Source organism: Salvia miltiorrhiza, chromosome 4 (assembly GCF_028751815.1).
Source record: "Salvia miltiorrhiza cultivar Shanhuang (shh) chromosome 4, IMPLAD_Smil_shh, whole genome shotgun sequence".
Classification (NCBI taxonomy): Eukaryota; Viridiplantae; Streptophyta; class Magnoliopsida; order Lamiales; family Lamiaceae; genus Salvia; species Salvia miltiorrhiza.
Genome location: NC_080390.1, coordinates 54,319,553 through 54,342,264, shown reverse-complemented (window position 1 = coordinate 54,342,264; position 22,712 = coordinate 54,319,553). Strand labels below are relative to the sequence as shown.

At 36.2% G+C, this 22,712-nt stretch overlaps 4 protein-coding genes across 5 annotated transcripts; 2 read left to right on the top strand and 2 right to left on the bottom strand.

The window, feature by feature from the left end:
- Positions 1 to 82: 82 nt before the first annotated feature.
- On the bottom strand, positions 83 to 3,773 carry LOC131020681 (E3 ubiquitin-protein ligase At1g12760-like). Of its 2 annotated transcripts, XM_057949657.1 has the most exons (5): positions 2,959 to 3,773; positions 1,867 to 1,986; positions 1,645 to 1,777; positions 822 to 986; positions 83 to 608 (listed from the first exon to the last, which is right to left on the bottom strand). In XM_057949657.1, the coding sequence occupies exons 1-5, from the start codon at positions 3,516 to 3,518 to the stop codon at positions 432 to 434; spliced, it is 1,155 nt and encodes a 384-aa protein (XP_057805640.1). In that variant the 5' UTR covers positions 3,519 to 3,773; the 3' UTR covers positions 83 to 431. The 2 variants fall into 2 exon arrangements, with proteins under 2 accessions (XP_057805640.1, XP_057805639.1); XM_057949656.1 differs by having other exon boundaries at positions 83 to 986; positions 2,959 to 3,767.
- A 5,284-nt stretch (positions 3,774 to 9,057) lies between these two features.
- LOC131020674 (shaggy-related protein kinase alpha-like) lies at positions 9,058 to 12,785 on the top strand. The gene is made up of 13 exons (XM_057949648.1): positions 9,058 to 9,532; positions 10,164 to 10,409; positions 10,501 to 10,593; positions 10,700 to 10,759; positions 10,840 to 11,112; positions 11,202 to 11,276; positions 11,387 to 11,443; positions 11,526 to 11,666; positions 11,746 to 11,796; positions 11,873 to 11,968; positions 12,065 to 12,148; positions 12,235 to 12,337; positions 12,433 to 12,785. The coding sequence occupies exons 1-13, from the start codon at positions 9,473 to 9,475 to the stop codon at positions 12,501 to 12,503; spliced, it is 1,410 nt and encodes a 469-aa protein (XP_057805631.1). The 5' UTR covers positions 9,058 to 9,472; the 3' UTR covers positions 12,504 to 12,785.
- A 5,756-nt stretch (positions 12,786 to 18,541) lies between these two features.
- LOC131023630 (uncharacterized) lies at positions 18,542 to 21,768 on the top strand. Its single transcript, XM_057953174.1, has 4 exons — positions 18,542 to 20,080; positions 20,159 to 21,079; positions 21,143 to 21,238; positions 21,316 to 21,768. Exons 1-4 carry the CDS (start codon positions 18,542 to 18,544, stop codon positions 21,595 to 21,597), a joined length of 2,838 nt encoding a protein of 945 aa, XP_057809157.1. The 3' UTR covers positions 21,598 to 21,768.
- A 243-nt stretch (positions 21,769 to 22,011) lies between these two features.
- Positions 22,012 to 22,712, bottom strand: LOC131020736 (uncharacterized). Its single transcript, XM_057949747.1, has 2 exons — positions 22,398 to 22,712; positions 22,012 to 22,323 (listed from the first exon to the last, which is right to left on the bottom strand). The coding sequence occupies exons 1-2, from the start codon at positions 22,575 to 22,577 to the stop codon at positions 22,054 to 22,056; spliced, it is 450 nt and encodes a 149-aa protein (XP_057805730.1). The 5' UTR covers positions 22,578 to 22,712; the 3' UTR covers positions 22,012 to 22,053.

The window sequence follows — 22,712 nt, the reverse complement described above, 5'->3', positions numbered from 1 at the left end:
ATTTTCTTTTTTCTCAATCATCTTTAAATATGAGAGTTTCAGAGAAAACAGACCTTGCGAAATCAAAAGTAGTAGACAGTAATGGCGCACAATGATTTACATAAAATCGACGAATGACGTCAGCATAAATACATGGTTGTTCTTTCTCTTACAAAACAGAGTGCAACACTCGTGAGAAACCAAAAAAACATGGCTCTTCTAGTAGCTCACGTTTATAAGTTTGGGATACAAACACAGGGCTTCAACATTTACTACTATCGAACACCATATGAATTCAGTATATTTAACAGCGAAGGCCTATATATAGTAGGTATATATTACATAAATGGGCCCACGCCGCGTCGAGGGTCAGGGTTGGGTCGGGGCAGGGGCGCATCCGGGATGCACGATGGAATATGCCCAGAGTGATGGAGGTAGCCTTTTTTCGATGATCATGCTTCTTCACTACCACTTAGGTTGCCATTTTTGAGTATGTTGAACTTGCAGAGAGGGCAGGTGGCGTTCATGTACAGCCACTTGTCTATACAAGCCGCGTGAAAGTGGTGGGCGCAAGGGAGCTCCCGCAGTTCAGTTCCATCGTCGTAAGCACAGAGGCAAATGCAGCATTCCTGCATTGGATTGCAGGATTAGTCAGAAGCAGATGGATTCCAAAGTAATGCAGTATAACGACACCTCAAACTCAAACTATGGTTAAGTTTGCCGATGCCACGATCCAGAAGCAGGGGGTGTCTGTATGATAAATGGTTGAACACCAAAGCATGCATAGAATATAACTCATCAATCTGGTTTGCAAAAGCAACAATGTTGAAGTAATAACATACAGCATCCTCTAGAGGAAGGACATGCTCAATGGGTGAGTCGGTGTCGAATTCAGTCATTATTCCACCAAATGATCCTTGAATTTCACCACTTTGCTTCTCAAAATCACCAATTTTCCGAAATTTGTATTTAGGTAGTCTCTCAATGTCATCCTTAGTAGCTCCCTCCTGTAACACAAACAAGAAGAACACACTCATGGCATAAATATGATAAATTGACATCACAATTAGCAATGGTATCAAAAGTAACAAAAAGTATACACATCAATGACAGAAAGTACACCCTCAAGAAGCAGCTGCACCACTGCCTAGCCAGCCATTGCAAGCTGATTCTACACAAGGGTTCTAGAGCTAGCAAAGATTATACGAGTGGCACCACTCAGAACTACGGAAATTTCATTTGATGTCTAGTATAATAGCAGATATAACATTCCATTCATTGGTCAGTGCAGAACTAACAAGCACCAAAGGCATTTGATATCGAGACGATAGTAAGTGGGGCATTAAGAGGGGCCTAGCAGGCTTGAGGGTGTACTTTCTGTCAGTATGTGTGATTTTCGGATTATACTAATATCGCCCTAGATTATAACTGCTTGCAATTGCTAGCCATTCAGGCGCACATATAGCATTAGTTGTCACTGCACCTCATAACAGGAGGTAAATTATCCTTCCCGGCTTAATAAGAAAATTTTGGCGTTAGTAACACCATATAAGATTGTTAAACTAGTCTGGTCTAATCCTTATTACAAGAAAGAGCAAAAACTGTTTCACATCAACAAGGCATAACTTCACGGATTGTGGCAACTAAAAGATACATGTAACCTACCTGGTCGGCAACAGCATATAAGATTGCAATGATACAAGGTAGACAGCAGCAAACAGCAAGTCCAATAACACACGCTACAGCAACGCAAATGACAACAAAAAACACATCGAACGCCAAAAATGTTATGCACAACCTGCAAGAGAAATAGTCGAGGATTCATAAACACAAACGGGACATAAGCAAAACTGAAATAGCTTCAGTACATAGAGTACTCAGACCAACCAGTAAAGCTGAGGTGCTTCACTAGTCAGACTTTGGCCACCAGCAGAGACCCAGTAGAAACCAATTATCCACCAAATAAATGAGAACATAGTATTTGCAGACTCCAGATGCTTAGCAACGCTGCCAAATCAAATAACAGCAAGTTAGCTTTGTAATCATAAAAAAATCATTTAATTCAGATAATAAGGAGCATAATAGATCAATGGAAAGCTTCTTGGATCATGCTCACAGTCATACTTAGGAGTTAGGGAAAACACAGGGCTCATAGATGAAATTGACATCAGAAAAAGGTGAGGGCATTAACTGTCAGAACCAACAAGTTGTGTAATTAATAATACTTGGTATTCTATGGCCATTGACTCAAATTAATTCTCTTTGCTGAATTCCTTCCAACTAATTCAAGAAAATGTAATGAATAAATACTTGGTACACTGTGGCCATTGACTCAAACTAATTCTCTTCTTTTCTCAATTCCTTCCAACTAATTTCAGCAAAGGAGGAGTCGCAATTATTTTGCACCTTGTTTGCAAACTTCTCATAGTTCATCAAGCACCAACAGTTCTTGACTGAAAATTCTCAGTCCAAATTGAAAACAAGTCTACATGATAAAATCTGAAGCCTGATTCACAAATGTCACAATTAGGGGCGTTTACTTTGCATGATTGAGTATTTATATCCTTAATATAAGATTTCTCCAATCTCACCCTTTTAATGGGATAAGATGCAAGCAAAACTAGCTCAAATGATAGAAATAATCAAGGGCCTTACGATATCCCAAAGTTTCAAGCCAATAAAGTAAACAAGGATAATCAAGGGCCTTGGAATTAACCTTACTATTTCTATCTATCAAGACTAATCCTTCAAAGTAAACGCCTCCTTAAGAAATTATAACTTTTTTAGGCACCTAGTAATCAACTTATCTCTTGCTAATTTGTCTAGCACATTCTTTCATATTAGTCACATAATTTTAACATACCGAACTCAGGTGAAAATAAGAACATTGCCCCCTAAAAATCACAGAATTATGAGAATTAATTGCATTAAAGAAATCAGAAACCCTCAAAACATCGATCGCACGAAATTAAACTGTACCTAGCTTCATCATCACTCTGCCGATGATCGGAAAAATAACCGCCAGAATCCACGTCATCACTTCCGGAGCTCGAATTCGAGTAATTCCGACTGTGCCCTAATTGAGCTCCGTCGCTCACTTCCAAATTCTGCTCCGAGTACCTCTTCTTATACTCCCAGCAAACACACACTGCGTGGAGAACGCACTGCAGCGCGTAACCCACAGTCCAGAGCCTTAACGGCATCGAGGGCGTCTCGTTCCGGCTCATAATCAGCACCGAAATCGAGACGATTACGAAGGCGATGTTCCAAACGAGGTCTAAAATCACTATCGGCTTAGAGTAAGCCCAATCACTCTGCCGCTCCTCGATTTGATCGGTGGCTGCTTCTCGGACGCGGACAGAGGGCTCGCGCATGGCGCGGCTCCGGCTGCTGGCGCGACGGAGGAAGTTAGCGGCGCCGCGGAGGCTGGGTGGTCGGCGGAGGAAGCGGGGGCGGCGGCGGGCGCGGAAGATCTGGTCGGCGAGTAACGGCGTCGTATCGACGGCGGCGGGGGACGGGGAGTCGGCGCTGGACGACATCGTTTTGTTGGCCGGAGAGCGGGGGGGGGGGGGGGGAGGTGTGCTACGGTGTTGCGCTGTTTCTTGATTGGAAATTTTGTTTGAACGTTGTATTGATGTCGGGGTGATCGGACGGTCAGAGATGAAGATCGAGTTCAAGTGTGACTGTGAGAGATTTCTAGATTTTTTGTTAATGTTTCTTTAAGGGGGGATTTCTAGATTAGTGCTGATAAACATGTTGCAGCAATTATTAAGTTATACTACAGCTCAAGAAACAATTACTATTAAGTTATGTTCCCTCGCATAAAAAAAACAATTATTATGTTATCATGTTCCAAATAAAATTAATTATACCTTCGGTCCCGTTGATCTTGTCCTGTTTTCTTTTTTAGATGTTTCATTAATCTTATCATATTTCTATATTTGATAATAATTTTACACTATCAACACACATTTACACATTTTTACTATATTAATTATATTCTCCTTAATAACTGTGCTAAAAAAAATGGAACAAGTCTAATGACACGGAGGGAATATTATCTAATAAGTGATTATTAGAGCAACAAATTATCATTTACGAAAAAAAAAAAGTTTTACTTTATATCATTAGGGAAGTATGATAAATAAGTGAATATGCTATCATCATAATAAACACTACAATAAAGTAAATATTCAAAGTGTCATAAGTATTCAAACATTCAAAGTGTTATACTCCCTCCGTCCCATTCCAATAGGCTCATTTTTCTTTTTGGAATGTCCCACTTCAATAGGCTCTTTTTTTTGATAAAAATTGTATTTAATTGGTGGGAACCACACCACTTATTACCACTTTTCTATTAAAAAGTAAATTTTCTTAATCTCCGTGCCCAAAAGAAGTGAGCCTATTGAAGTGGGATGAAGAGAGTAAATATTTTGCGGAAATAAATCGTGTGATTTACAGTAGGCATACATATATAATATAGAGGCCCTAATCGAATAGGGACCTCTGAGCTAATCTATAGCTTAAACATTTTTTCAACTCTAACAATAATTCAATTCTATAGTGTGCGTGAGTTGGTCAAGTGGTAAAGGGTTAATGCCTAAAGTCAAAGATAAGTTGTCGAATACTACGCAATGAAGGCCACCGAATTCCATGTAATTAGGATTGTCGTCTGAATCTCTTGACACATCATCTATAATTCAGCTTCAACAGCGGGAGATAATCGTTGTCCCATCCAATCTAATTAATCCTGACATTTTTCTCAGCCCAAAATCTTGTTTTCTTGCTAATGAGATGCCCATCGTATCAAAGCCCCATCACATAAAATCGTTCTTATCATAAGCTTTACTTTTATATTAAATTACCATAAAATCTAAAATATAATGATCTAATTAAAGATTAATGATTTATTTCTGAAAAGAATAATATATAAAATTAAGTGATATTGACTTTACCACATCGATTCGCATGTTGGAATTACATGATTGGTTGATCATCAAACTATGAAAAGATAAACTGTCTGATCTCGGCCGTCTATTTACAAATTGAGCGCCAACTCATACCTATTTATAAAATTAATTTACTCAAATGAATGTCACGGTCAAATAATTTGGGCACACTAATATTTATTGGACTATCGTGGATTTTACAATATATATTCGGTGTAAGCCCATATACATTTTTTTCAATGGGTTTCTAAATTCTTTTAACCGCAGCCTCCTCTTACAAGATTCAAGATCAATTCAATTTGTGCATGTGTATTCCTCAAGTGGTAAAGGAGCGATCTTGAGTTCAAATCTCATATGATGCGGTCTTTAAATTTCTTTATTTAATATTGTAATTTATCAAAAAAAAAACAATTCAATTTTGATATATTATATAATAAAAAATATCTATATTTTTTGAAAGGTAATCAATGTTTTGTTTAATAGGATGAAATGGGATATTAAAATCGTGATGTAATGATCTACCATTTATAATGATGGATTAAATAAGTTTTCAAAACAAAAAAATGATAGATTAAATAAGGATTCAATTTAACTTTATCAATTTATCCAAGTTTGAAATTGATTGACTAGTCCATTGAACGAAATTGGTTCACTTCACTCACTTTGTGGATACTCATGTCATGTCAAATCAAACTACTAATACAATTGCTAATTTGTATCGAATATCGAATATGCAATCAACGAGCACTTCCCAATTTTCTTATGCAGCCGCAATCTGCACTCAAATTGCCCTACTCATGGTAAAGTTATATACACCCTACGTCTCAATAATAACGTCTTAATTTATTTTTTAACGTTTCATTTATAATGTTACAATTCAAAAAAAAAATATTTCTTTTTTAGTTTTTCACTATTCTCTATCTCTCTTCTCATATACTTTATCTTCATTTACTTTATCTAAATTTTCTTAATTTATATGCTCCATTTTTTAGGACATTATTATTGAAACAGAGAGAGTATTAAACACAACAGATAGAGATTGCTATGCAATACGAGATGAAGGAGGTACGTCGCATATATGAAGGCTATCTTCCGGGCCAAGTTCGGAGAGCGCCAATAGAAAGATGCTACAATCTAGATTGTGTCAAATGAGACATCTTAGGAGCTGGTCATGATGGACACTAGACAGTTGGTGATGCAGCAGTTGCTCATCCGTATTATGTAATTTTTTCAAATATTTTAGGAGTCGATTAGGGCTGAGCAAAGCCAAATCGAACCAAAAATGACGGTTTAGTTCGCTTTTTATGTATGAAAAGGTGCGGTTCAGTTTGAATTTTAAAAAATTGAATAATTTCGAGTCGGATTCGGATTTTGTAGTGAAATATTTGAATGTCAAATAAAAACATAATGTCATTTTTTTAGGAAAATATTTGAATATCAAATAAAAAGAAGTCTACATGTTATTTGAGGTAAGATATCAAGAGTCTTTTAGTGGACCAACGAACCGCATACAAGAAAAAAATATTAGGACATTGTATCTTTACCCCGATAAATAATTGAAAATGTGACTATTCATATCCATATACTATTTGGTAAAACAGAATTTTGACTGCTGTAACTGAAGGAACAGTATTTTTTTAATGGAGGTTTTTTTTAGTTATTATTATTAGTATTTGTTTGAGAAGAATACGACATTTTTTTCTTAAAAAAACAGTACTATGTTTTGTGTTTCTTCTAGCGGAGGAAAAGCGTTTTAATGAGATGAATTCAAATTGCAAGATTCAAAATTTAAATATTTTGCTATGTATTTAAAGCTATATTTAACTAAGGGGGGTGTATTCGTTGTGGATTTCCACAGACTTTAAAAAGTCCATGGAATTTAAATTCCATAGAATTCACATAGATTCCAGACGACTTTCAAAGAATTCGTGGTTGGATTTCACCGCGATTTTCACTGATTTTTGAAGACTTTACGGGATAATTTTGGAATTGAATTCCATAAAACCAGCGCTCGCAGAGAACCAGCGCCCGCTAGAAAAGACCCAGCGACCGCTGAGTTCCAGCGAGCGCTGGAAACCCAGCGACCGCTGGGTTCCAGCGAGCGCTCAAACTTTCGCCAGCAGAGACTCCTCAGCTGCGCCGGAAGCCGCGCCGCGAGCGTCGCCGATCGCACCTCTCGCCGGAAGCTCCAGACGCGCAGAATCCACTCCATTTCAGAGTCCAGAGGATCCAGTCTCCAGACGCCGCCGCAGCAGCAGCGCCGGCTCCGGCCTCTTCTCCAGTCGTAGCCTACATCTGTTTGCTGCAAAGAAAAGAGAAAGAGACCTGCGTGCGTCAATTTCCAGCCCAACTTCCCAATTATTACAAAACGCGGCCCGCGGCGCCTTCTCAATTTAATCATGAACTCGATCACAAAAGGAAGTCTAGGGATCTGGACGAAATTGGGGCAAAGTTCCAGGAAATGGAGGGGTGGAAGGCGGTGATGTTGCTTTTCAAGTTGCTTTTCAAGTTTAATCATTACTCAGCAAGACTCACCAGTGAGCGGTGGAAGGCGGTGATGTTGAGCTATGTGTGTAGTCTACCCAGTGAGGTGAGCGTAGGTGCGAGAGAGAGGGGAGAGAAAAAGGAGAGATGGAAGAAAGATGGAAATGGAGGGAATCGACTTCACGCCAACAATGGTTTTCAGTAGTGATTATGTGCTTCATTATTTACGTGATAGAAGGGTATTATGCTGAGAAGAACTTTTCTTGGTTTGAACGATTGTTGAGTTCCAGCGCTCGCTGGCTTCTTGGCCGCGGGCGCTGGAACTCAGCGCTCGCTTAAAACTTCATGGATTTCAATTCTCGTGGTTGTTGGCCGGATTTCGTCGTGTGTATTTTTTGGATGAAATCCATGAAAGTCATTCCGGATTTTAAGTCAATGGAATAACGAATACACCTAGATTTGTATGGATTTTAAAAAGTCTGAAACGAATACACCCAAATTTATATGGACTTTTAAAAGTCTTGAACGAATACACCCAGATTTCTACAGACTTTTAAAAGTCTTGAACGAATACACCCAGACTTTTAAAATCCATAGAAATCCATTAAATTCCACAACGAATACACCCCCTAAATGTCATAAGCATTGATGACCTTTACAACTGATAATTTTTTTAAAAAAAAGAATATCACATTAATTACACTGTAAGAAAATCGGCCCTTCCAAAATCTCGGATATAGTAACACCAAATAAATTATTCCGATTGAATATTCACCAACTATTGTCTAGTGCACATGCCAAAAGTAGAATGTTAGAAATATAATTGCAAGGATAAGACCATTTTATATAAATATGTATACGCACAATAATTTATATTTGGATTAATTGTATATAAATTAATGTATTTTCAACAAATTCTCATATTATACATATATTTTAAAATTATTAATTATTATTTTACATATTTATCCATTTTCATGTCAAATTTTGGGCATAAGAATGACGTCATCTTCATCCAACTATATAATACGACACTGATTTTATTTTTTCACTACAGTTATATTTATGTCATGCAAGTATATTCATGTCAAAAGGTTATATTTATGTCATGTCATCACCATGATGAGAAATGAGTGAATATACAAAATGAGAATAATTTAATAATTAAATAATTTTAATAAAAAATTTAAAATTTGTGTGCAAAATAAAAATTTATTGAAAGTTCAATAATTTATATATCTGTTATTGTAATTGAGGAGCACATGACTGACTCCATTTAGTTCCTCTTTATGAAAAAGAAAAAAGAAACTCCATTTAGTTAATTAATTTTACATCAATACATTTGATACTCCTACTTCGTATTTCAGATAAGATATGGGATGGGATATGATTCACAATTAGCTCCATTTAGCTCGATAATTTGATTTCTCTCTCTCAAAAAAAAAAAAGGCTAGATAATTTAATATTTCAAAATTCGAAAAAAAAAAAGCTGAATTAAATGCAGGCTAAAGAAGCCCAGTCAAATAGAAGGCTACTTGAAAACACCCCCACCAATCCACGCCGTGTGATCGCGTCAACAAGGAATCGACGGTGGAGATTCAAAGTCTACACGTAAGTACACATTTCAAAGATAAAGAAATATGGTCGGAAAGGATGATGATTAGCTTTGAAGGTTTGACTGGAGGAAAATAAATTAGTGCTGCTTTGTGAGAGAGAGAGAGAGAGAGAAGAGAGAGATTTTATCTGTCTTTATTTTTCTTGGAATTTCTTTTCTACCTTTTCCCTTTTTTTGGTTTCGGTTTCTCTCTTTTATTTCTCTCTCTCTTCTCTTGTTTCTGTTTTGAACGCAGGGAAGAAAGAGAGAGAGAGGAAAAAGAAAATACGCACATTTTCCCTTTTTTTGATTTATTCTGTGTCATTGTTGAGTCTCATTTCCTAATGTGGATTGTGCTCTTTGTTCGGTTGATTTGATTGAGGGGTGAAGTAGAAGAGATTTTCATCTGATTCGGATTTTATTTGGATTTTTTAAATTCTTATTTTGTGGTGAAGAGTGTGAGAAGATGAATATGATGCGGCGGCTGAAGAGCATTACTTCCGGCCGCTCCTCCGTTTCAGATCCTGTAATTTTTTTTTTCTTTCTGTGCTCATGAATTTTGTTTTTTATTTTCATTTCGAGCTATTTTGTTTCATGAAAAATTAGTTAGGTTGGCTCAGCATAGTATGCACAAAGGAGAAAAAAAAATTGATCGGATATTGATTATAATTAGGTGATTTTCTCTTAATTATAATCAAAATGTTAAGCATTTTTATAATTATTTGGAAATTGTTGGAGAAAATGCTTTTAAGTTTGAGAGATTGTGTTTTTGGTGGTTTCTATTTCGAGCTTCTGATAATTTGTCGTTATATTCAATATTTTTTTTTTTTTTTTTTGCGTTTCATATTTTGGGAAGAAATGGATTTGTGTGTCTAGAATTATGTTACATTCTAGTGTTGATATGTGGATACGTGTGGACTTGTTCCAAAGCTGAGGATGTTGATAACGACACGAAAGCTTGTGATTCTCGGTGGATTTTGTTCTTGTCTGGTTTTTGAGTGGCTCTGAATTGCGGTTGCGATTTGTTTTTGTCTCAATTTTGTAGTGAATAATAAGCATTGACACCATTTAGTAGCATTTGTATGATCTGTGGAAAGGAAATGGAATGAAGCACAAAAGCAAGAGCCAAATTCTAAAGTTTGATCTGTTTGGTTCAGGGTGGGGAGCCTAGCACTATTAAGAGGGTGAAGGTGGAGCAAGAAATCGATCTGATAGGGACGGTAGAGAACAGTATGAGGGATCCGGAGCAGCACAGCGATGACAATGGCACTTTAGAAGCATCATCTAGTAGTCATGATGATAGAGGCGACAAGTCTGGCTACGATGAACTTCCCAAGGAAATGAATGAGATGAAGATCAGAGATGATAATAAGACTGGTGGTGATAATGAGGAGAGTGTCAAGGTTGGATTCCCAATCTAATTTCACTGTGAAAAAATGATGGTTGTTTTATGTTACTTTGATGGGTTGACATGAGAATATTTTTCCATTCCAGGATGTGGAACCGACGGTCATCAGTGGCAACGGGACAGAAACTGGTCAGATAATCGTGACTTCAGTTGGTGGCCGGAATGGGAAGCCGAAGCAGGTAATTCAATCGATGATTGTGGTTGCTGGTTTGATCATGTTTAGCTTTTCCTTAAAAGAGCGTGTAACTAATCAGTATATATATGATACTATATGATTTTGGTCAGACAATGTCGTACATGGCTGAGCGCGTTGTTGGTACTGGTTCATTCGGAGTTGTCTATCAGGTAATGTGGAATAAGTTAAGGAGTTATGAGGCTGTGTGCATTATATTCTGTGTCCTAATATTGATGTATTTGCGGTACAGGCGAAATGCCTTGAAACGGGTGAATCCGTGGCTATAAAGAAGGTGCTTCAGGATAGGAGATACAAGAACAGGGAATTGCAGATAATGCAGTTACTTAGCCACCCAAACGTCGTACAGCTGAAGCATTCCTTCTATTCTACTACGGAGAAGAACGAGGTGTACCTAAATGTTGTTCTCGAGTTTGTACCAGAAACTGTTTATCGGGCTTCCAGGCACTACAGCAGAGTCAATCAGTACATGCCTGTCTTCTATGTGCAACTCTATGTATACCAGGTACACTCCATTTCTTGTGATAGAGCACTTTTTAGCTATTTTTGTCGTGTCTTGTATATTGAAACGTCGGAAACATTCCAAAAATGCAGATATGCCGAGCCCTAAACTACATTCATAGAGTTATTGGAGTCTGTCACCGGGACATTAAACCACAGAATCTACTGGTATTGATTATTATTTGTTTCTCTTCCAATGTACTAGCAAACTTTTGTCTTAGTGGTGCATGTATAATGGAAGCCTCGTGGTTGAATTTCAATTGTAATTTACGCTGCAGGTTAATCCTAACACGCATCAGCTTAAGATCTGCGATTTTGGGAGTGCAAAGATGTTGGTATGTAATATTTGTGCAGAGTTTAAATGAAGTCTTATCCTACCATGAAGGTCTCTCATTGAGATTTGCTTTTTTGGTACAGGTACCTGGTGAACCAAATATCTCGTACATCTGCTCCCGGTATTATAGGGCTCCCGAGCTCATCTTTGGAGCTACAGAATACACGACTGCAATTGATATGTGGTCGGTTGGCTGTGTTATGGCTGAGCTACTCTTGGGGCAGGTAGGCAGGCATACTCTTTGTCTGAGAAACCATCTTCTACTTCGAAATTTAGTTCTCACGTTTCTTCTAATACGTGCAGCCTCTCTTTCCCGGGGAGAGCAGTGTCGATCAGCTGGTTGAAATAATCAAGGTATGTCCGCATATTCTTTACACCTAGTGTCTTGTTTCTCGTTGCAACTCGACCCTCAGTTGTTAAATTTACGCAGGTTTTGGGAACTCCAACGAGGGAGGAAATCAAGTGCATGAATAGAAACTACACTGAATTCAAATTCCCTCAGATTAAAGCCCATCCATGGCACAAGGTTCGTCAACCTCGACTAGGAACATAGCTCTTTCCCTTTCCAGTCCAATAATCCATGTAAAAAGATCACCATTGATGAAGTTCCATCTTTTTCCAGGTATTTCACAGGAGAATGCCAGCTGAGGCAGTGGATCTCGTGTCGAGGCTTCTCCAATATTCTCCGACTCTACGTTTCACAGCTGTAAGTGAGAGAGATTCTCTTAAAAACTCTTCAATACATACATTACAACAAAAACTTGAATATGCACATCTCATTTTTTGGTTTAGTTGGAGGCTTGTGCACACCCTTTCTTCGATGAGTTGAGAGCACCAAACGCGTTCTTACCAAACGGGCGGCCACTGCCTCCTCTGTTCGACTTTTCACCCGAAGGTGAGTGTTCTGCCACACCCACACCACACCCTTTTTGCCTCGGGCGCTAGCTATCTCCGCCTCCCTGCTGTAACTGTTGGATCTAAATCTTGCAGAACTGGCTGGTGCACCTCGCGAGCTGCTGCAACGGCTCATTCCAGAACATTCGAGGAAGCAAGCTTCGTAAAACTAGGAAGAAGACGAAGGTCCGTGATTGACACGACGGTTGATTCTGTTGAAGCACGATGGAAATCCTCTCCTTGAAGTGGTGCTGAAGCAGAGTTTGTGTATGGATATATATGCAGATATATATATATATATAGATGTCCAGTTTGCAGGTGTCCACCTAGTTGATGGAGGCTTGCAAACTGGAGACGGTTTTATTAGTTTATTTCTTTTGTATTTAGTTCTTTTTTTTTGTTCAAATTTTTGTTTCTAATAAAAAGAATGAGAATCCATTTTGCGTTTTCGTGATTTCTTTTGGTTATCTTCAAACAGGTATGATTTTCTACATAAATAAATACTGCGAATCCTTTAAAAAATACTTTTCGTCTCCATATAGAAAATGAAACAAAACTTTTATGTTATTCTATAATTGGCGAACAGAACCGTGCTAATAGGTAGAAAATAAATTTAAAAATTAAATTGGGAAAATAAGAAGAAAATCTATATTGCTAAATTATAAATTTATATACTTAATTTGGTCGGTTTTGAAACCTCTAATCAAAATCAAAATTTTCAAATATAATGTTGGCATAGTAGTAGGAGGTTAATGTTCAAGACCTAAAGTTCTGGGTTTGAGTATTTCGTCGCGTGGTCTTTAATTTTTTTTTATTTACTTATGTAATTTATATAAAAAATAATATTCAAATATAATTAAAATAAAAATCCAGTCCATATTTAGCTCGAACCAGGTAGTTGTACCAAGCAAAACAGTTTTGCCGATTTACAGCTCTTATTGGAGGTGAAAAGAAACATTAAAAAATAAAGAGTAATAAATCAACATTATTTTTAAAAAAAATGAAGAGTAATAAATGTGGTGTGGGCAACATACGGCCCATTCTTCAAATGGGCTGATACTTTAGGCCTATTACATATTATAGCCCAAATCTAGTTTTGATGTGTTTTTTATAGCAACTTTGTATCTCTTCCATTCAATTTTTAGTGGAGATTCATCTTTCGTGCTTATCGTGTTGACATTGCGTTATGTAAGAATTTTCATCTCATTAGTCATTATTATGTTGATACAATAATGTTATGAAGATAGGTCTAAAAATAATAATATCACGAAGCTAATAAGCTCAAACACTAATCTGTTTATTGACACGGTTTAAAGTATAAAATAAGTTGATAAGAATAAATTACTAATATTTTTTTTATTACGTGTTGCAATTCCTTGATCATGATCATATTTAACACTTTATAGATCTTGAATAAACAATCTCTATATAGGGTTGTAACTTGTAAGTGAACATAATTACCCGCAAGCTATTAAAGATCGGTTTCGAAAAAAGTTCGTTCGGAGTTCGATTCAACAATATTAATCAAGTTGAGTTTGAGCCTGATTTCAAACTCGATAGTTTTGTCAAGTTGAGCTCGAGCCCGACAACACTCAACTCGTTGAGTTATGGAACATGTTTAGATTCGATTGTTCGCGAACACGTTTACGAGCCTAATCACAATCTTCAATCGAGTTAATGCACGAGGCTTAAACAAGTCGAGTTCAAATAACATATTAATTAAGAAGAAAAGCATATAGCTTGAACATTTATCAAGTTTTTCTTAAGTGTTAAACGAATTCAAACTTAAACATCATGTATACGAACATCTAACAAGCCAAATTCGAGCTCAAGTTCGAGTTCGATACTATTGAGTATCACATCGAGCTTGGGCTCGGTAAGCGAGTGACAAGTCGAACTCGATCAACAAGACAAAAACTTGAACTGAAATCGAATCGAACTCGAACACTCAAATATTTAAGTAAACCGAGCTTATATTTGCTAGTTTTTGACTCGAGTCCTGTCTCTATATATATGCAAATATTTTGAAGATATATAATGAGGTTTAAAAATACCATGAATAATTGAATACACCAACCAAAGTGATCACTTGCAATACAACTCATGCAACAATTCAAAATGCATAACACGTGTAGTTGCACCGACAATGTACTCTTCGAAAGTCTATTATTATGTAATCGAGAATATATTAAAATCTTTTGTGGGTATATTATTGAAATATGTAATCGCAAATATATGCAATCACAAGATTGCATATATAATTGAAGTATGTAAGGCTACATCTGTAGTCTGTCCCATTTATATTATTACTAGAGAACATGGTCTAAAAGACTAGTAGTACATAAAAAGAGATTCGTTACACATTATGTAATTATTTATTTATTTGAGATGCCATAATACAGTTATTTATTTAAATAAGCATTAATAGTCAATATTTAAGTCCATAAACATAAACTTTTTGAGATGTTGAAGAGAATAGTGATTCAATAACGTTTTTATGATACAAGAAGAGTAATAGTGTCTAAATACACAAATTTTCATACCTTTTTTGTATATATATTTTTGTGCATTTAATGTCCAAAACTTTCATTTTTCAGTTACATAGACAGTTAGTTGCGACTTCTAACTCAACACTAAGGGAATGTTTGGCTAAGCTTATTTCAAATAGTTTATGAGTTCTTGGAGTTTATAAGATGTTTGAAGAGCTTATAAGATGTAGTTTCTTAAGAGCTTATAAGTTATCAGAGTGTTTGAATGATTGAGCTTATAAGCTAGAGAGATATTTTTTTTGCTAGAGAGAGAAAATATTTTTTAGAAAAAGAAAATCGAAAAGAAATGAACATGAATGATATATGATGAAAATAATAAATTATAGTTGAAAAATATTTGTTAAATGATGGTTGCATATAAGATTATAAAAAAATAAGTTGGGGTAGAAGAGTTTATTTTTTGGGGAGCTTATAAGCTCTTGGAACTTATTTTTGGAGCTTATAGGCTGTTTCGAAGAGCTTATATGCTCAGTCAAACACCCTCTAATTCATTCGTCGGAAATATTAGTCGTGTACAAAATAAATAAATAAAATAAAAATTTATGTATTGAAAGATAAATTTTTAAATTTATGTACAAAAGCAAAATATACAAAAATTTATATATATCGTATTAAAAAATGATCCCTAAAAAAAATCGTATCAAAAAAATGCCACAGTTGTGAGTACCATCGGGAAATAGAAATTAATATTATTAGTACTATACACATAAATAGTTCGAGAATTGACAAGCCAATAGATTTTTCGATAATGATTATATCACACAAAATAATTGCGATAACGATGTCGGGAGAGAAAGTCAATCTACAACTATATTGGGAATCTGGGATGCATATCTTTAATGAGTAATGACACATAATATTTTTTGAAATTTTAATTTTTGATAATAAGGGATATCTATATATAAATACGTAAACTTTTAGTTAATTTATGAATTTTACATGAATTTTAATTTTAGTATAACAATATATAAGTTTTTAATTTATTATAATTTTATCACGAAACTAAGATCCCCAAATTTAGATCGATTCAATCAAGCTAAATAAAATAAAGCTAAAATCCATGTTTTGAAAAAGTTTTGAAAAAACAAGTTAAAACACTGCACAGATTTAAAACTAAAATGATTCAAAAAAAAAATAAAAATAAAGAAAATATGCACCATTCTCTTCGAACATTTAGGGAATTTAGTTTCGTGGTATATTGACAACAAAGTGAAAGTTTATGTATTTTATAAGCCAAACCTCATATAATAGATACTTTATTTGTCTACGAAAATTATGGTATGATTTGGAGTGCATGAGTTTAATAAATAATTGGCAGATATGTATAAAGCAGAAAAAACGAACTACCAGAATTGATATTTCAAATGGTTGATTTTTTTTTTTTTAAATATCGAGTGTGAATGATATTTAAAATTAAGTGAAAGTGTACCAAAATGAAAATACCACAAATTTTGTGGATAGATTTGAAGAGGACAAAAAGATTAAATTTTTGAAAATGCATTGAAAAAATATTAATTAGGGTTCATTGTATAATAATAATTTTCATTATATGTCGCCATCTTTGTGATGCATACGTGTTGGCTTTAATCAAAATCAGCGTAATATTTTTTTTTCAAAATAGTATATATATATATATATGTATGTATATATTATTTTATATTCTAAATATTATAGCATTCAAATCATCAATCAAAACTTTTGTCTCGCAAATTTTCCTTGTGGTGAAACCTCGGACAAATTAATTTTAGTGTATTTTTTAAGGAGACTGCCTCCATTAATTAATTTTGGACAACTTCATCTTTAAATTGTCCCATTATTTCCTTGTCTTGGTAATTTAGTTCCACTTAATTTGTACTTGAATTTTTTCCAGCATATTATCGGAGCACCTCCATAAATCATCTAATATAATCATATTGATATATAAAATAGTGTGTGTGTTGACCAAACGGTAAGGGGTTAGATTCGAGCTCCTGTGACGCGGATTTTAAATTTTTTATTTAATACTGTTGATTTATAAAATAAAAAAAATTAAGTACCTGTAAATTCACCAAATTTTATTTTTTTCGGATATTTTTCACGACTTTTTAATTTTACATAGCAATCTGCCACCTGTAAATTTCTTCTTAATGTTCTCTCGCGATGACAAAATCCGATCTAAAATTGCATTGTGTGATTATGCAGAAATGAGTGGTTGTGGTTAAAAAGAGAAAGTAGAGTCACGCCTTAAAATGAAAATGATACTTTCTTATGAGATGTGTGAAAATAAAAAATATGATATTTTCTTATGGGACAGAGGGAGTATTTTAAAATGATCTTTATTAATATATCATTGTCAAGTAGAATAGTAGAATCTAAGAATGAAAGATAAGCATGGAGCCCATAATGAAGGGGTGGATTTGGACTTGAAGAATTTAAGTCAAGCATGTGGAGGCCACTTGCATGTGATGGGTTGGATCAAGTTTTCACTAAAGCCCAAAATCTAACTTCCTCATCTCATGGCCCACATCACAGACAGAATACCACGTATTAATCGATTCTGTTTCGTAATTTTTATATTTCAAAATTTTTTATTTCTTATTGTATCTCACTATTACTTTCAACTATTTAAAAAAATATATTATTATAGAAACATTTTTAAGTTTTAAGTTCACTATTAGGGTAGATTTATTATTATTATTATTAGGAAATATAATTTTTTTAAAAAAAACTTTCAATTTTTAGTAATAGCATGTAAAAGTAAAACACATCCTACCAATTTATTTATATACAATCACATATGTGTATTGATTTAAATAAAAAAGATATTCTAAAACTTCCCTATATGTGCGAACTACTTTTAATTTTAATGCAAAACTGTTCCTTTTTTTTTTCTTCTTCTTCTAAAAACTTGGATAAAAGTGTAGAGAATTCTCGATCTTGTTTGGGGCTATAGAGGATTGGAGGTCTATTATCTGCTGGCATTAATTAAGAGTCAAATTTCTTACATATTTATTATTAATGTACATTTTTATTATTGGGCAAAGGTGCAGATTCCCCCCTGTAGTCCACCCCCCTAGAGCTTTTAGCCCCCCAAACTCGGTCAAAGAGCGTTGACCTCCCCAAAGTCCCGGAAAAATGGTGCAATTAAGTCCAAACCATTGACGGGCGTTTAACGCCGTCTTCAAATTTTTTTTTTTTTTTTTTTCGCTGGGCCCCACCGCCAACAACCAAAATACGCGGGCTTTGTATGAAAATAGAGGAGACGAAGAGTTTCTTCCATTCCATTCCAAAACTTAGAGTTGCAGAGGGCAAATCGACGAAGAAGAAGGGTTCGTTGGTTGCGGTTCTGTCGATTCCTATCACTGGTTCCAAATTAAATCGAACTAAACTCTGGAAAAAAGGTAAGTAATGGCTAATCTATATCTCTCCATTTTTTTTTCAGAACATGCATGTACTGTGGGATTGAGATTCTGGTTGGTGAGGGATTATTTTTCATTTGGTGTATGAAAGCGTAACATAAGTTATGTTGTTGCTTTTTCCTGTTGTTGTGCAGCATGTCGAATCCTGAAGTTATATTTATTTTGAATTGGTGGGGTATATGGAAAAAAAACGATGAGAATGGTGAATGGATGTATGACGGTTATAACCATAAGGAGATTAAATCCTCAGTAGAAAAAATGACTTTAGATAGGATCGTATCTGAATTTGAGGACTGTTATGGTTCTAAACCTAAACTAGTGTATGCGGCAGACGTAGATTATCGCATTGATAAGGGTCTAGTTCCCCTAAGAAATCCTAAACAGTGTCATAAGGTTCTTGATTACCTAGAATTACTTGGCTATGAAGAGATAAATTTATTTGCAGATCATGAAATTGATGTGATGCCTACTTTTGTACCACTTGAGATGTTTTTAGAAGAAGATGAAGTTCTTGATAAGGGGGTTGAGAATACTGATGCTGGGGTACAATTAAATGACTTGATAGGATTAGAGGAAGTGGAGGTAACTTGGGTAAAGGAAGGTGAGATGAGTGATGATCTAGATAATACTCAGGGAGAGAGGGCTGGGATAAAAAAGGGTGAGCATGGTGATGTAGAAGATGGTGAGCAGGGTGATGAGTTACCTGAGGTTGAAGAGGGAGAGAGGACTGGGATAGAAGAGGGTGAGCAGGGTGATGAGTTACCTGAGGTTGAAGAGGGAGAGAGGGCTGGGATAGAAGAGGGTGAGCAGGGTGATGAGTTACCTGAGGTTGAAGAGGGAGAGAGGGCTGGGATAGAAGAGGGTGAAGGGAGAGGGCATGGTGATGATGAGAATTCATCTGTATATAGTGAGTGTTGGGAGAGTGATGATGAGGTTAAAAGCTTAGAGCAGTTGGTTGGGAGTGTTGAAGGGGGAGAGGAGGGTAGTTTTGAATTAGGAATGACCTTTGCAGGGGCAAAGGAGGCTAGGGAATCAATCAATGCATATGCTGTTAAATTTGGGTACAAGTTAAAGTTCATAAAGAATGAAAAGACTAGGATTAGAGTGGTTTGCATAAATGACCAATCATGTCCATTTCTCATGCATGTCTCTAAAGATGGGGACATTGAAGGACTAGTCATCAAGACTCTTGTGGCAGATCACACCTGCTGCAAACAGAGGGAAGTCCCCAGTGCTAGTCAAACATACTTGGCTAAGTACTTTAAAGAGGTACTCTACAGAAATCCTAGGTTCACCTCTAAGGACATGCAAGGTCATGTAAAGGACCATTTGAAGCTTCATGTCAGTTTACACAAGTGTAAAAGGGCAAAAAAAGAGATTATATGCAAGCTTGAGGGTAGCTATAGAGAGGAGTTCAATAGGCTGGTTGCCTATTGTAATATTGTGAAAGAATGTATGCCTGGGAGTAAGATGGAACTCCAACTATCCACTGAGCATCTGCAGAACCAAAGGAGAGTTTTTAAGAGAATATTTGTCCTCTTAGAACCTTGTAGGTTGAACTGGATAGGGGGTTGCAGGCCAATCATTTCTCTTGATGGTTGCCATTTGAAAGGCAAGACATTTGGTGTTCTGTTGACAGCAGTTGGGAAGGATGGGAATGATGGAATTGTGCCCATTGCTTGGGCAGTTGTAAACAAAGAGAACAAGAACAATTGGAGGTGGTTTCTGGGCTGGTTGAGGCAGGAGCTCAACCTTGGAACAGGTGATGAGGTGACTCTTATGTCAGATATGCAAAAGGTAAGTATTTATGACTATTTGCACTGCTTTTGTTGCTGTCAACTTTGAATGACAACTAACTACTCCAATTATGTTTAGGGATTGATGGAGGCTGTGAAGGAAGTGACTCCTGCAGCTGAACATAGGTGGTGTGCCAGGCATATTTATGCCAATTGGAGTAAGAAGTGGAGAGGAGAGGAGTTAAAGAAGCGGTTTTGGACTACTGCATGGAGCTCATATGAGCAAGAGTATAAGTTGAATTTGGCCAAGATTTCAGCTATAAACAAGAAGGCAGCCGAGGATCTACTCCACTATCCTACTGAAAGATGGTGCAGAGCCTATCAAAGCACAAGGTGTTCAACCTACATGGTGGATAATAACATCAGTGAGTCTTTCAATTCAAGTATTTCTGATGCTAGACATAAGCCAATAATTTCAATGCTAGAGGAGATTAGGATGTTGGTAATGAGTAGGATAAGGGATAGGAAAGTGCTTGCTGATCACTGGAAGAGTGAATGGTGCCCTAATGCAATTAAACTGTTTGAGGCAAATAGGGCAGCTAGTATGGATTGTAATGTTCTCTGGAATGGTGACTATGGCTATGAGGTGAAGGAGGGAGATGACAAGCACATAGTATTTATAGATACTAAGAAGTGCAGTTGTAGGATGTGGGATTTGAGTGGCATCCCATGCCCTCATGCCATAGCTGCCTTTCACTCAAGTCAGTTGGACCCTATGTCTGTGATGAGTAAATGGTACCATAGCTCGATGTATAGGAAAGCTTATGAGAATGCTATACAGCCAATACCTGGGAAGAAACTTTGGGATTATCAGTTTAAAGACATCATTGAAGCTCCACCAGTTGAGAAGAAGATAGGGAGGCCCAAGAAGAATAGGGTAAGAGCTCCAAATGAGCCCAGATTGAAACACAAATTGTCAAGGATTGGTAAAACACAACACTGCAGCATTTGTGGAAGTGCAACCCACAAGAAACATAACTGCCCTAACAGGCCTACACAGGTATGAAACATAATTTACTTGCATTAAAGTTATTGTTAACTGCCCTAACAAAATCAATCACAGGCTTCAACATCCACAAACATTGGCAAGAAGCAGAAAGGTCAAGTTAGGGGAATTGGTCTATATGTCAAGATGGATACAGGAAAGCAGATTCTAAATGTAAGTTATTGTAAGTTTACAACTGGTTTTCATGATTTCAAGAACCATTGCTGAGAGTGAATGCATTCTGATCACAGCTTGGAGGATCACAATCAATTGTGATCAATGAAGGCTCACAAAATGAAGCAGATCCAATGACAAGGTTCCCAATACCAAACGAAACAGAGATAAAGAAGCAAAAGAGAAAGAGAGGTGAAGGCAGCTCCACTGGAGACACAGTGCAGGGAAAGAAACAACCAAGAAAACCATTCAAAGCTCCAAGAGTGCAGACAGTGGCTGTGGAGCAACAACAAGTCCTCAGAAGGAGTCCAAGAGGAAAGAATGTTATCTCAACTATTGGCTCAACAACCACTAGTTGAGCTACCATTTAGAATTTGTGTATTGACAGAGCTAAAACTTTGTTTTCTTTTGTTTGTTTTTGGAATTCAGCTAGACAATGAGCTTCCATATTATGTTTTTGTTTCAAACTCACAGCTTATGACTATGGCTTGAATTTGTTGGGAATGAATTTGCAGTCAATTTGGTGTTTATGTTTGTGCATTTATGTTTGTGCAAATTTTGTGTTTATGTTTGTTGGTAATGAATTTGCAGCTTATGTTTGTGCATTTAGTTTTCTGTGTAACAGGGGAGATTATATTCCCTTAGTATCAAATGCTTATGATACAAAAACAGCAAGATACATTGAAAATTCATAATATAACAGGGGAGATTATATCATTCAATTAACAACAGCAAGATACATTAAGCATCATTCCATAGCATCAAAATAGAGTGGAGATTTACAGTAATTTCCATAGCATTTCACAAAGTTCATGCTATATAAGAAGCTTGATTATCACACACCATGAAATAATCAGAAAAATGCAAAGAAAACGGCTTCTCCTTCTAACACCCCTTGACTCTTCTTTCCAACTTGCAATCACTGACCAAAGATGATCAATTTCAGCTTCCAAATCCATGGGGGGCTTCGAAGTTTCATGCAGCTTTACAAGCTTGGTGTTTTCCTTCTTCAATGCATTTATAACTTCCCGACTTCTTTCACACATTGGTTCGTCATACCAATCAAAGAAACCACAATTTTGGGTCTACAAATTCAAAAATTGAGTATTAGTTCCATGTTTTTCACAAAAACAAAATGAATGATAAGCAATTGATGTACCTTCCAATTTCGACACCCGTAGAACCTTCTCCCAGGGTTCTCATCGGTCCATGAAGTCATTCTCTTAGCTTCCAACCTCTTGCCTTCAAATTTACAACGACAATGCCTAACCTCAACGTCGTTCATCATCTGCTGTCTACCACGCGACGAGGATGACCCGAATCCTGAGCTGGAACTCATGATAATAGCTCGAATCCTAGTATACTCAACAAACCCTAACCCAATTGCAGAAAATCTTGTCGATTTCTCTCAATTTCCTGCAAGATCGTTCGTAAATTAGGGTTCCTACTATTTGAACCCTAAATCCTAAATATA

Excerpts from the sequence above, each read along its gene's own strand:
- LOC131020736 (XM_057949747.1), bottom strand. The coding sequence starts at position 22,577 with ATGAGTTCCAGCTCAGGATTCGGGTCATCCTCGTCGCGTGGTAGACAG. Across the intron at positions 22,324-22,397 it reads ACGGGTGTCGAAATTGGAAG|ACCCAAAATTGTGGTTTCTT; the intron begins GTACATCAATTG and ends TTGAATTTGTAG.
- LOC131020681 (XM_057949656.1), bottom strand. The coding sequence starts at position 3,518 with ATGTCGTCCAGCGCCGACTCCCCGTCCCCCGCCGCCGTCGATACGACG. Across the intron at positions 1,778-1,866 it reads GAAGCACCTCAGCTTTACTG|GTTGTGCATAACATTTTTGG; the intron begins GTTGGTCTGAGT and ends TTTCTCTTGCAG. Across the intron at positions 987-1,644 it reads TATATGCTGTTGCCGACCAG|GAGGGAGCTACTAAGGATGA; the intron begins GTAGGTTACATG and ends TTTGTGTTACAG.
- LOC131020674 (XM_057949648.1), top strand. The coding sequence starts at position 9,473 with ATGAATATGATGCGGCGGCTGAAGAGCATTACTTCCGGCCGCTCCTCC. Across the intron at positions 10,410-10,500 it reads ATAATGAGGAGAGTGTCAAG|GATGTGGAACCGACGGTCAT; the intron begins GTTGGATTCCCA and ends TTTCCATTCCAG. Across the intron at positions 11,797-11,872 it reads AGCTGGTTGAAATAATCAAG|GTTTTGGGAACTCCAACGAG; the intron begins GTATGTCCGCAT and ends AAATTTACGCAG.
- LOC131023630 (XM_057953174.1), top strand. The coding sequence starts at position 18,542 with ATGACTTTAGATAGGATCGTATCTGAATTTGAGGACTGTTATGGTTCT. Across the intron at positions 20,081-20,158 it reads TTATGTCAGATATGCAAAAG|GGATTGATGGAGGCTGTGAA; the intron begins GTAAGTATTTAT and ends AATTATGTTTAG. Across the intron at positions 21,239-21,315 it reads CAGGAAAGCAGATTCTAAAT|CTTGGAGGATCACAATCAAT; the intron begins GTAAGTTATTGT and ends TTCTGATCACAG.